Source organism: Macaca thibetana, chromosome 14 (assembly GCF_024542745.1).
Source record: "Macaca thibetana thibetana isolate TM-01 chromosome 14, ASM2454274v1, whole genome shotgun sequence".
Classification (NCBI taxonomy): Eukaryota; Metazoa; Chordata; class Mammalia; order Primates; family Cercopithecidae; genus Macaca; species Macaca thibetana.
In genome coordinates this window covers 14611754-14624763 of record NC_065591.1, presented here as the reverse complement: position 1 = coordinate 14624763, position 13010 = coordinate 14611754, and the positions used below count along the sequence as shown (strand labels likewise).

At 38.0% G+C, this 13010-nt stretch overlaps 1 protein-coding gene across 7 annotated transcripts in view; it reads left to right on the top strand.

The window, feature by feature from the left end:
• LOC126936170 (glycine N-acyltransferase-like protein 1) overlaps positions 1-12600 on the top strand; it is a 55797-nt gene extending 43197 nt beyond the window's left edge. For all 7 annotated transcript variants that reach the window (XM_050758636.1, XM_050758634.1, XM_050758635.1 and 4 more), the window contains 3 exons: positions 10968-11094; positions 11375-11552; positions 11808-12600. In XM_050758636.1, coding sequence (XP_050614593.1) covers positions 10968-11094; positions 11375-11552; positions 11808-12225 — 723 coding nt within the window. In that variant the 3' untranslated portion in view covers positions 12226-12600. The remainder of the gene's footprint in view (positions 1-10967; positions 11095-11374; positions 11553-11807) is intronic.
• Positions 12601-13010: the final 410 nt, after the last annotated feature.

Below are 13010 nucleotides of genomic sequence, written 5' to 3'. Positions count from 1 at the left end.
GTGGACTCTGTCACTTTTATTAGCTATATAACCATAGGCCCTTCTCTGAGTTTCATCATTTGTTAACATGGGAAAAATAAGAGGAAGTTCTTCAGAGGATTGCAAAAGGTTTAAATGAGACACTGTACATCAAAGACTTAGTATGTAGCACATAATTGTAAATAGTATCTACCATAATTAGCCACTATTGGCTGAGTATATACAAGGAATAAATGATTAAGCTGAAATAGTAACACAAACCTAGGTGTATTTCTTTCCTAAATACTTCCCCTTTGTGTATGTGTGTTTCATGCACATCTGGTTAGTGAACTGAAAAGCCTCATGGCCAGCCCATCTTCATGTGGATATAGATGCTGAATCCCCAAATAAGCCACTCCAGGTCAAGACTAGTTTGCAAACTGGGTCAGGATTGGGAGGCAGAAAGTGACGAAGTGTTCCTAGCTTGTGGAACAAAGGGGTAAACGGGGTGGGAACCAGGCTGAGCCGAACACCTTCCCTAGGGATGTCCTTTTGATCTCCTGGCTTCCTGCTTAGTTTATTAAATTCCATGGTCCAGTTTCTTCAAAGTGTGAGATGCTAAATAACTGTAGGAGGTCAAACAGTTCTTTTTACTTCAGTGACTTTGTATTTATTATGTGCTTTTTAGCAACATAACTATAGCATCAAACCATAACTTTCATGCATTGCTTTGAAAAAGGCTAGTTTTTACAAAGTGAGTCAATAAACAAAAATATTAAGATACAAAAGTTCCACAGCACACATATATGACCAAAAAAATTTGAAAGAATGAAATATGCTGTGATTTGTTTGGAAATACATTTGGAAATACATTCACCTAGTCTTATTCCATGCAGGAGATGGAATGTAGGAGAATTTATCTAGAAAAAAATTATTTTTTTCTTCATTGGTTTTTAATCATAAGATAATATATGCTGATTATAAAAGTGGAAAAATCCAAATGATTTTGAGAAGTTAATAACCTCTCAGCTCCCTTCCACTCCCGTCCTCCTTTCCTACGCCTTGGGGTAATCAGTTTCCTCTCCCATATTAACACACAAAGGGATACTCACTGATGAATTCTTCTGTCATCACTTTTTAATTTGCCCTGTAACTTATGGACATCCTTTTGCATAAAGCAATACAGCACCAATGTATTTGTTTTAATAACTGGTATTCTATAGAGTCAACACAATGCTATTTAGTCAATCATTCTCCTGCTGTTGGGTTCAAATTGTTCACAGTACTTTGCCACTACAAAGACTGCTTCCATAAATATTCTCGTATTCATGTCTTTACATCCTGGAAACTTTTAAAATACAATTGATTTCCAAAAGGGATGTCGCCAAATTAGAGTTTATTTTATCATAAGTAGGCACTGCCAGATTACCTTTCCAAAGGATTCCACAATTTAATTTCTGTTAGCAATGTGTACAAGAATTGTTTCCCCACATTCTCACCAGCACTGAATGTTATCCCTCTTTTAATATATACCACACTGGTGGGTGAAAATGGCAACTTATTGTAGATTTAATTTCCATTTTCCTGACTAGTGAGATTCAACATATTATATTTTCTTTTTGTTATTATACTTTAAGTTCAAGGGTATATGTGTACAATGTGCAAGTTTGTTACATATGTATACGTGTGCCATGTTGGTGTGGTGCACCCTTTAACTCGTCATTTACATCAGATATATCTCCTAATGCTATCCCTCCCCACTTTGCCCACCCCACGATATTCCCCGGTGTGTGATGTTCCCCACCCTGTGTCCAGGTGTTCTCATTGTTCAATTCCCACCTATGAGTGAGAACATGAAGTGTTTGGTTTTCTGTCCCTGCCATGGTTTGCTGAGAATGATGGTTTCCAGCTTCATCCATGTCCCTACAAAGGACAAGAACTCATCCTTTTTTATGACTGCATAGTATTCCATTGTGTATATGTGCCACATTTTCTTAATCCAGTCTATCATTGATGGACATTTGGGTTGGTTCCAAGTCTTTGCTATTGTGAATAATGCTGCAATAAACATACGTGTGCATGTGTCTGTATAGCAGCATGATTTGCAATCCTTTGGGTCTACACCCAGTGATGGGATGGCTGGGTCAAATGGGATTTCTAGTTCTAGATCCTTGAGGAATCGCCACACTGTCTTCCACAATGGTTGAACTAGTTTACAGTCCCACCAACAGTGTAAAAGTGTTCCTGTTTCTCCACATCCTTTCCAGCACTTGTTATTTCCTGACCTTTTAATGATTGCCATTCTAACAGGTGTGAGATGGTATCTCATTGTGGTTTTGATTTGCATTTCTCTGACAATTAGTGATGATGAGCATTTTTTCCACGTCTGTTGGCTGCATAAATGTCTTCTTTTGAGAAGTGTCTGTTCATATCCTTTGTGCGATTTTTGATGGGGTTGTTTGATTTTTTCTTGTAAATTTGTTTAAGTTTTTGTAGATTCTGGATATTAGCCCTTTGTCAGATGGGTAGATTGTGAAAATTTTCTCCCATTCTGTAGGTTGCCTGTTCACTCTGATGGTAGTTTGGTTTCCTGTGCAGAAGTTCTTTACTTTAATTAGTTCCCATTTATCAATTTTGGTTTGTGTTGCCATTGCTTTTGGTGTTTTAGTCATGAAGTCCTTGCCCATGGCTATGTCCTGAATGGTATTGCCCAGGTTTTCTTCTAGGGTTTTTATGGTTTTAGGTCTAACATTTAAGTCTTTAATCCATCTTGAATTAATTTTCGTATAAGGTGTAAGGAAGGGATCCAGTTTCAGCTTTCTACTTATGGCTAGCCAATTTTCCCAGCACCATTTATTAAATAGGGAATCCTTTCCCCATTTCTTGTTTTTGTCAGGTTTGTCAAAGATTAGATAGTTGTAAATGTGCGTTATTATTTCTGAGGGCTCTGTTCTGTTCCATTGGTCTATATCTCTGTTTTGGTACCAGCACCATGCTGTTTTGGTTATTGTAGCCTTGTCGTATAGTTTGAAGTCAGGTAGCGTGATGCCTCCAGTATTGTTCTTTTGGCTTAGGATTGTCTTGGCAATGCGGGCTCTTTTTGTTTCCATATGAACTTTAAAGTAGTTTTTTTTCCAATTCTGTGAAGAAAGTTATTGGTAGCTTAATGGGGATGGCATTGAATCTATAAATTACCTTGGGCAGTGTGGCCATTTTCACGATATTGATTCTTCCTATCCATGAGCATGGAATGTTCTTCCATTTGTTTGTGTCCTCTTTTACTTCATTGAGCAGTGGTTTATAATTCTGCTTGAAGAGGTCCTTCACATCCCTTGTAAGTTGGATTACTAGGTATTTTCTTCTCTTTGAAGCAATTTTGAATGGGAGTTCACTCATGATTTGACTCTCTGTTTGTCTGTTATTGGCATATAGGAATGCTTGTGATTTTTGCACATTGATTTTGTATCCTGAGATTTGCTGAAGTTGCTTATCAGCTTGAGGAGATTTGGGACTGAGACGATGGGGTTTCTAAATATACAATCATGTCATCTGCAAACAGGGACAAGTTGACTTCCTCTTTTCCTAATTGAATACCGTTTATTTCTTTCTCCTAACACTGTGTTGAACAGGAGTGGTGAGAGAGGGTGTCCCTATCTTGTGCCAGTTTTCAAAGGAATGCTTCCAGTTTTTGCCTATTCAGTATGATATTGGCTGTGGGTTTGTCGTAAACAGCTCTTATCATTTTGAGACATGTCCCATCAATACCGAATTTATTGAGAGTTTTTAGCATGAAGGGCTGTTGAATTTTGTGGAAGGCCTTTTCTGCCTCTATTGAGATAATCATGTGATTTTTGTCTTTGGTTCTGTTTAGATGATGGATTACGTTTATTGATTTGCATATGTTGAACCAGCCTTGTTTCCCAGGGATGAAGCCAATTTGTTCGTGATGGATAAGCTTTTTGATGTGCTGCTGGATTTGGTGTGCCAGTATTTTATTTAGAATGTTTGCATCAATGTTCATCAGGGATATTGGTCTAAAATTCTCTTTTTTTGTTGTGCCTCTGCCAGGCTTGGTATCAGGATGATGCTGGCCTCGTAAAATGAGTTAGGAAGGATTTCCTCTTTTTCTATTGACTGGAATAGTTTCAGAAGGAATGGTACCAGCTCCTGTTTGTACCTCTGATAGAATTTGGGTGTTAATTCATCTGGTTCTGGACTTTTCTTTGGTTGGTAAGCTACTAATTATTGCCTCAATTTCAGAGCCTGTTATTCATCTATTCAGAGATTCAACTTCTTCCTGGTTTAGTCTTGGGAGGGTGTGTGTGTCCAGGAATTTATTCATTTCTTCTAGATTTTCTAAATTATTTGTGTAGAGGTGTTTATAGTATTCTCTGATGGTAGTTTGTACTTCTGTGGGATTGGTGGTGATACCCCCTTTATAATTTTTTTTTTTTTTTTTTTTTTTGAGACAGAGACTCGCTCTGTCGCCCAGGCTGGAGACTACAAAGTCTCTTTGTAGGTTTCTGAGGACTTGTTTTGTGAATCTGGGTGCTCCTCTATTGGGTACATATATATTTAGGATAGTTAGCTCTTCTTATTGAATTGAGCCCTTTACCATTATGTAATGGCCTTCTTTTTCTCTTTTGATCTTTGTTGGATTAAAGTCTGTTTTATCAGAGACTGGAATTGCAACCCCTGCTTTTTTCGTTTTCCATTTGCTTGGCAGATCTTCCTCCATGCCTTTATTTTGAGCCTTTATGTGTCTCTGCACGTGAGATGGGTCTCCTAAATACAGCACTCTGATGGGACTTGACTCTATCCAATTTGCCAGTCTGTGTCTTTAAATTGGGGCATTTAGAACCATTTACATTTAAGGTTAATATTGTTATGTGTGAATTTGATCCTGTCATTATGGTGTTAGCAGGTTGTTTTGCTTGTTAGTTGATGCAGTTTCTTCCTAGCATCGATGGTCTTTACAATTTGGCATGTTTTGGCAGTGGGTGGTACTGGTTGTTCCTTTCCATGTTTACTGCTTCCTTCAGGAGTTCTTGTAAGGCAGGCCTGGTGGTGACAAAATCTCTCAGCATTTGCTTGTCTGTAAAGGATTTTATTTATCCTTCACTTATGAAACTTAGTTTGGCTGGATATGAAATTCTGGGTTGAAAATATTTTTCTTTCAGAATGTTGAATATTGGCCCCTACTCTCTTCCGGCTTGTAGAGTTTCTGCCAAGAGATCCTCTGTTAGTCTGATGGGCTTCCCTTTGTGGGTAACCCAACCTTTCTCTCTGGCTGCCCTTAACATTTTTTCCTTCAATTCAACTTTGGTAAATCTGACAATTATGTGTCTTGGAGTTGCTCTTGTCGAGGAGTATATTTGTGGCATCCTCTGTATTTCCTGAATTTGAATATTGGCATGCCTTGCTATGTTGGGGAAGTTCTCCTGGATAATATCCTGAAGAGTGTTTTCCAACCTGGCTCCTTTCTCCCTGTCAGTTTCAGGTACACCAACCTGATGTAGATTTTGTCCTTTCACATAGTCCCATATTTCTTGGAAGCTTTGTTTGTTTCTTTGTGTCCTTTTTTCTCTCAACTTCTCTTCTCACTTTATTTCATTCATTTGACCTTCAATCACTGATACCCTTTCTTTCACTTGATGAAATCGCTACTGAAGCTTGTGCATGCATCATGTAGTTCTTGCGCCATGGTTTTCAGCTCCATCAGGTCATTTAAGGTCTTCTCTTTGCTAGCCATTGGTCTAATCTTTTTCCAAGGTTTTAACTTCTTTGTGATAGGTTCGAACATCCTCCTTTAGCTCGGAGAAGTTGGTTATTACCAATCGTCTGAAGCCTTCTTCTCTCAACTTGTCAAAGTCATTCTCCATCCAGCTTTGTTCCATTACTAGTGAGGAGCTGCAATTCTCTGGAGGAGAAGAGGTGCTCTGAGTTTTAGAATTTTCAGCTTTTCTGCTCTGGTTTCTCCCCATCTTTGTGGTTTTATCTGCCTTTGGTCTTTGATGATGATGACTTACAGATGGGGTTTTGGTGTGGATGTTCTTTCTGTTTGTTAGTTTTCCTTCTTACAGGACCCTCAGCTGCAGGTCTGTTGGAGTTTGTTGGAGGTCCACTCCAGACACTGTTTGCCTGGGTATCACCAGCAGAGGCTGCAGAACAGCAAATATTGCAGAATGGCAAATGTTGTTGCTGCTTGATCCTTCCTCTGGAAGCTTCATCACAGAGGGGCACCCAGATATATGAGGTGTCAGTTGGCCCCTACTGGGAGGTGTCTCCCAGTTAGGCTACCTGGGAGTCAAGGACCCACTTGAGGAGGCAGTCTGTCCATTCTCAGATCTCCAGTTCTCTGCTTCGAGAACCACTACTCTCTTCAAAGCTGTCAGACAGCGACATTTAAGTCTGCAGAAGTTTCTGCTGTCTTTTCTTCAGCTATGCCCTGCCCCCAGAATTGGAGTCTACAGAGGCAGGCAGGCCTCCTTGAGCTGCGGTGGGCTCCACCCAGTTCAAACTTCCCGACCGCTTTGTTTACCTCCTCAAGCCTCAGCAATGGCAGACGCCCCTCCCCTAGCCTTGCTGCCACCTTGCAGTTCAATCTCAGACTGCTGTGCTAGCAGTGAGCAAGGCTCGTGGGCATGGGACCCTTCGAGCCAGGCATGGGATACAATCTCCTGGTGTGCCATTTGCTAAGACCATTGGAAAAGCACGGTATTAGGGTGGGAGTGTCCCAATTTTCCAGGTACTGTCTGTCACGGCTTCCCCTGGCCAGGAAAGGGAATTCCCCAATCTCTTGCACTTCCTGGGTGAGGCAATGCCCCTCCCTGCTCTGTGGGCTGCACCCATTGTCTGACAAGCCCCAGTGATATGAGCCCCGTACCTCAGTTGGAAATGCAGAAATCAGCCATCTTCTGCATCACTCATGCTGGGAGCTGTAGACTGGAGTTGTTCCTATTCGGCCATCTTGGAACCTCCTTCTCAACATATTATATTTTCATATATTTATCAGTCATTTGGGGTTTACTTCTGAACTGTTTATATTGTTTGACCATGTTTACACACAGTTTTGTGTCACTCTTAAAATTCTGTGTTTTGGATACCAGGGATACTAACACAAGGTGTATGCTACAAGTTTGTTGCCCAATTTAGAATTATTGTCTATTTTATCGATGGAGATTTTGATATGAAGAAATTTTTAATTTTCATGTAATCAAATATATTTTTCACTATGACTTCTGAGGTTTGATTTATTTTATTAATAATTAGGAAGATTTTTCCCGACTCCAAGATCATACAAGTGTTTTCTTATTTTGTCTTACAGGAAGTTAATTTTTACTTTTGATATTTTGATCTTCATTCTATTTGGAATATATTTTTGAATAGCATGAATTAACATTCTTTTATATTTGTCTTCCTTATGGCTTGCAAATTATGTTAGTACTATTTATTAAATAAGTCATTCCATTACTAAAACATAAATGTCTATTTTGTCATATAACATGTCTATATATTTTTGTATCTATTTCTGTGTTTGAGTCTAGTCTTTTCTCATGCTGTTTCATTGTTTTTGTGGTAAATTTTAATATCTAATCAAACAAATCACCCCTCACTAATCTTTTTCTTACTTTCTTATTTCTTATAAACTTAAGAGCTATATGAACATAAACTGATTTTTCCAGTTCCCCACCACCTATGCCAACTAACTATTGCAATTGTGATTGGCATTGGAGGAGTTTTTTAGGCAATTGTGGAGGGATTAATATTTTTTGTGATAAATCTTTTCATCTAGATATATTGTCTCTTTCTCACTTTTTTCAGCTTCTGTTCTATGTCATCTAGTAAAATGTAAGTGTTTTCCTGTGGTCAACTACCTGATTTTCCATTAAGATTATCCTTCAGTATTTTATACTATCTGTTAAGACTATTGAATTATTTTTCCTTTTCTATTTTAGAGCATTATTATTTTGTTATTGATTTTTATTTGCATTCTTGATTTCCAAATATGTCACACTATTCTTTAATCTCCTGTTTGTTTGTGTAGGGTGTTATTTGATTTTATTTTATGTCAAAGTCTCTTGGATTTTCTAAATGCATAATACTATAATCTACAAACAAGGTAATTTGCTCCTTCATTGCCAATATTTGTATGGGTTTTTAGATTCTTGCCTTATTGCATAATGTACAATTTAAGAAAACAATACCAACTAACAATAATAATAGTTCTCTCCTTGTCTCATTCCTGATTTTAATGAAATCGCTGTAACAACTTACATTTGGAATTACATTTGATTCTGCCTTTACAGGTTTAGAGCATTTTCCTGTTCTTCCTACTTTCATCGAACATATATTTAGAATGGAGGGTACATTTTATGTTCTTTCATTTTTGTCTTTTCTTTTTGGCAATTTATATAGTCATGTAATTTTTCCTCCTTTAATTTATTACACTGAAAGATCTTCCAGTCAAAGCCATACTGGCCTTTCTAAAACAAACTGTTCATGTTCATATTCTTTTGATATAGTACTGAATATTTTATTAGTAAACAAACAGGGGATTAAAAAATAGTGTGATATATTTGGAAATCAAGAATGCAAATAAAAATCAATAACAAAATAATAATACTCTAAAATAGAATTTTTGCATCTGTATTCATAAGGAAATATGGACAATAGCTCTCTTTTTGTTATTTCTTTACCAGATTTGGCATTAGGATCTTTTCATCTGTTACCAAAATCTACTATTAAAATTATGTGTTTGTTTTTCACTTATGTAGAATTTAAACGTAAAATAATCTGATTTTGGCTACTTTTTATTTTTTAATTTCATCTTCCCTTTCCGATATAGGGGGTACACGTGCAGATTTGTTACATGGGAATATTGCGAATATTGGGTCTTGGAGTACAAAGAGATACCATCATGCTGGTAGTGAGCATAGTACCCAACAGGTAGTTTTCTAACCCAGCACCTTTCCTTCCACCTTCTAGTGGTCCACAGTGTCTACTATTATTCCCACATGTGTGTCCATGTGTGCTCAATACTTACCTCCCAGTTATAGGTGAGAAAATGTGATATTTGGTTTTCTGTTCCAGCATTAATTTTCTTAGGATTATTGTACTGTGGAAAATAGTCTGGAAATTTCTTAGAGAACTTAAAACAAAGTTACCATTTGAGCCAGCAATTCCATTACTAGGTAAACACCAAAAAGAAAATGAATCATTCCACCAAAATGACACATGCATTTGCATGTTCATTGCTGCGCTGTTCACAATAGCAAAGACATGGAATCAACCCAGGTGCCCATCAATGGTAGATTGGATAAAGAAAACTGGCACATATATTCCTATGGAATATTACACAGCGATAAAAGAGAAAAAAAAACATGTCCTTTGTAGCAACATGGATGGAGCTGCAGGCCATAATCCTTATCCACTTTTTAAATGGTAGATGTTTAATATAATTTCTGATTTTCCTATTAGTTTGTTGAGGTTTTTTATATTTTTTGAAGGTTATTTTGATAGTTTATCTTTGAGGGATAACATCCATTTTTTTTTTTTATCAGTAAATATGTTGTCCTGGAGTAGCATATAATCTTCTATTATAATTCTTTTGTTCTTTTCTCTGTTTCTGTTCTCATGTCTCATACTCTATTCTTTTTTTTTTTCGCTTTTTTCTCTCTCGTATCTCCTTTATAAGCCTTACAAGAAATTTATCTCTCTCATCTTCTATCTCTCTTTTTGCCATTTAAAAAAGAAACTTTTGGCTTTATATATCCTTTGAACTATGACTTGTTCTCCATTTCATTATATATAGCTTTCATTTTTATAAATTGTTCCACTTGTTTTTTTCTAGTTTACTTTGATATTCTTTTTATAATGCCTTGAATATTTACTGGGCTGTTTTTGGTCATTCTTTTAAAATTGGGTCTTTTAAAACATCTACTCTTTTAAATTTGCTAGGTTTTAGTTTTGGCCATATTCAGGAACTTACATTTATAAACGCATTCTCAAATTCTTGAAGGTTTCTAAAATTAGTTACACTATTTTCTCTTTTACTCTTTAACTATACAATTTCCAACATAATATTAATATACTCACCGCTAAAACTCTCACATTTATTGTTTATATCTCCAGTGAGAAACAGATACTCATCTTCACATCAAGTTTGTGGCTTGCCAGAAAGGGATTACAAGTCTCTTTCTTTCAAACCCAAGAGTCTAACACCATATAAATTACCCAGAGTGCTAACAAAAATTCAGTTACTTCACTCTACTTTGTGGGCTTCTGGCTGTAAAGCCAGTGTCACTCTTCGAATAGGCTGATATCGTGTAGCCTTGGGGAAAGGCAATGTCTCGTTAATGCTTACATTCACTAAAATATCTTGCCCAAGCCCTGGACACTGTAGATTCTAGGACACTATAGATTCTAGGTGTCCAGTGAAACAGTAGGCACTAGAACTTAGAGAAATCATGGTTACATTTATTCTGATCCAAGTTTAAGGACTTAATCCTAGCAACAAAGACTCACTACAACCCAGAATGTGTCTCACAGGAGGTTATATATATAACAGAAGGATGGATACATGTGGCCCAGGAGGTGACAGAAGCAGGGAGAGAAGCAATTGTTGCAATCTTCTGAATTTGCTGGGTACTTGGTGATGCTATATGTAAAATAAGTTAAGGGTGCAGTTGAGTGGGTAGAGAGAAAGGTGAGGCATCTTAAGGCCTGATGGAGGGTGACTGATTTCATCCTGTCTTTGTTCTGTATCTAATAAACAGGTTTATAACTATTACCTCTCAGTGTTAAGTATTTAACAAACTCCAGTTACACAGGTAAGAGGTCAGCAGTAGCTTATAGGTCTAGGTTTTATTATCCGTGTGCCCAACTGCAGCCATCATGGGCCAGTGTCAAAATTTTCTTTTGAATTTTCATTTTTCTGATAATTGCAATCAGTGAGAGGTGAAGAAATAGTTCAAGGGAATGATCTGACCTTTCACCATCCTATACAGGAGATGACTGATGACATGGATTCATACACAAATGTATATCGTATATTCTCCAAAGACCCTCAAAAATCACAAGAAGTTTTGAAAAATTGTGAGATCATCAACTGGAAACAGAGACTCCAAATCCAAGGTAACGAGTCTGGAAGAAATGGGAAAGCAGCAGTGCTTCTCAAATTGTGTCTTCAACTAATACCATTAGTATCACCTGAGAGCTCATTAGAACTGTAAATTCATAGAAACTCTGGGAGCTGGGAGAGGTAGAGCAATCTGTGGTGTGACAAGGACTCCATCTGATTGTGGTGTAAACTCAAGTCTGAGAACGACTAAGCACTGAGCTATTAATCAGGTGGGAGCAGTGTAAGTAGAGAACTCCATATCTGACAAGATTGTTTTCTTGCCTTTCTTCCCAGGTCTTCAAGAAAGTTTAGGTGAGGGGATAAGAGCGGCTGCATTTTCAAAGTCAGTGAAGGTAGAGCATTCGACAGCAGTCCTCTTGGTTACGGAAGATATTCTGAAGCTCAATGCCTCCAATAAAAGCAAGTTTGGAAGCTGGGCTGAGACAGGCCACCCAGATGATGACTTTGAAAGGTACAAAAACATATGCTAATCATTTATAATTGCTAGTCCTTGTACATTTTTCTAATTCACATACATCAGTTTTGGAATGAAGAGAGGATGAATTCATTCCTAGGGATGAATAAAGGTTGTCAAAGGTCAAAATATGCAACTTTGCACTGGTGGGTCTTTAAAGAAAAAGAGGGCCTGGGATCCCAAGATTGGGATGGCACCAAGAAATTACAGGAGTGGGGTCAAAGCTTTTGTCTTTCTTTATGTTTTCTACAGGGAAACTCCCAACTTTAAGTATGGCCAACTGGATGTATCTTATTCTGGGCTGGTAAATGACAACTGGAAGCTAGGGAAGAATGAGAGGAGCCTGCGCTACATCGAGCGCTGCATAGGAGCCCTGCCAGCAGCCTGTATGCTGGGACCAGAGGGGGCCCCAGTCGCATGGATAACCATGGACCCTTCTTGTGAAGTAGGAATGGCCTACAGTGTGGAAAAATACCGAAAGACAGGCAAAATGGCACAGGTGATGGTGCGATACAAGAAGTATCTGCTTCAGAAGAATATTCCATTTTACATCTCTGTGCTGGAAGAAAATGCACGCTCCCGCAGCTCTGTGAAGGCGGCAGGTTTCTTTGAGGCCTCCTGTGAGTGGCACCAATGGACCTGCTACCCACAGAATCTAGTTCCATTTTAGACAATGAAGCTGCTTAGCAATTTGGGCAAGCCATCTCTTAATATTAAAGCAGACACCACAGAATAGCTTTCTTCACTTACAAATGTCGATTGGACATTTGTGATACAGCAGGAACTCTTTCTCACGTGGAGACTTGATGTTAAAAGACACAGCCATGCTCTTGAGGAGCTTACAATCCAGGCTGGAGGCAGGGGAGGGTATAGTCTTTAAATATGCTTAAGTGTTGTAGGGAAGGACCGAGTTACCAGTAAACATGTAACTAGAAAGCCAGGCTCAGTTCTTACCTCTGGGAATCAGAACTCTTTATGAAACTTGGTTGATAGAATCTACTATCTGGAAGATAAATAAAGAACTTTAATAAAATTGTCAACAGAATATACCTAATTTATATTGATACTTTATTGGAAATAAATACCACTTCTATGTATGGATTTATGACGCAATGACGACACTGAAGAATGGAATCCATCTCTTAGTTTAGTGACTAGCAAGGTATCAAAGGTGAAGCCTCAGACAAATGGGCTTCCTAGGCTACCTTTCATCATTGTTATGCAGAATAGGATCTCCAGAGAATCAAGTGGGCTGGCCTTGAGGCCTCTGCTATGGAAATGATATTTGTTTTGCCTCCTTTCTCCTACTCTTTCTCATTTCCTCGTCATTAGTGAAGCATGGCACAGGACAAGGTGTTGCCTGTGAGTCCAGTTATAAGTTCAGCTTTTAGTGTTTGCAGCACTAATATCTTAAGGGGTCATGAGCATTCTGGGGAGAAGTGACCACTAAAGTGA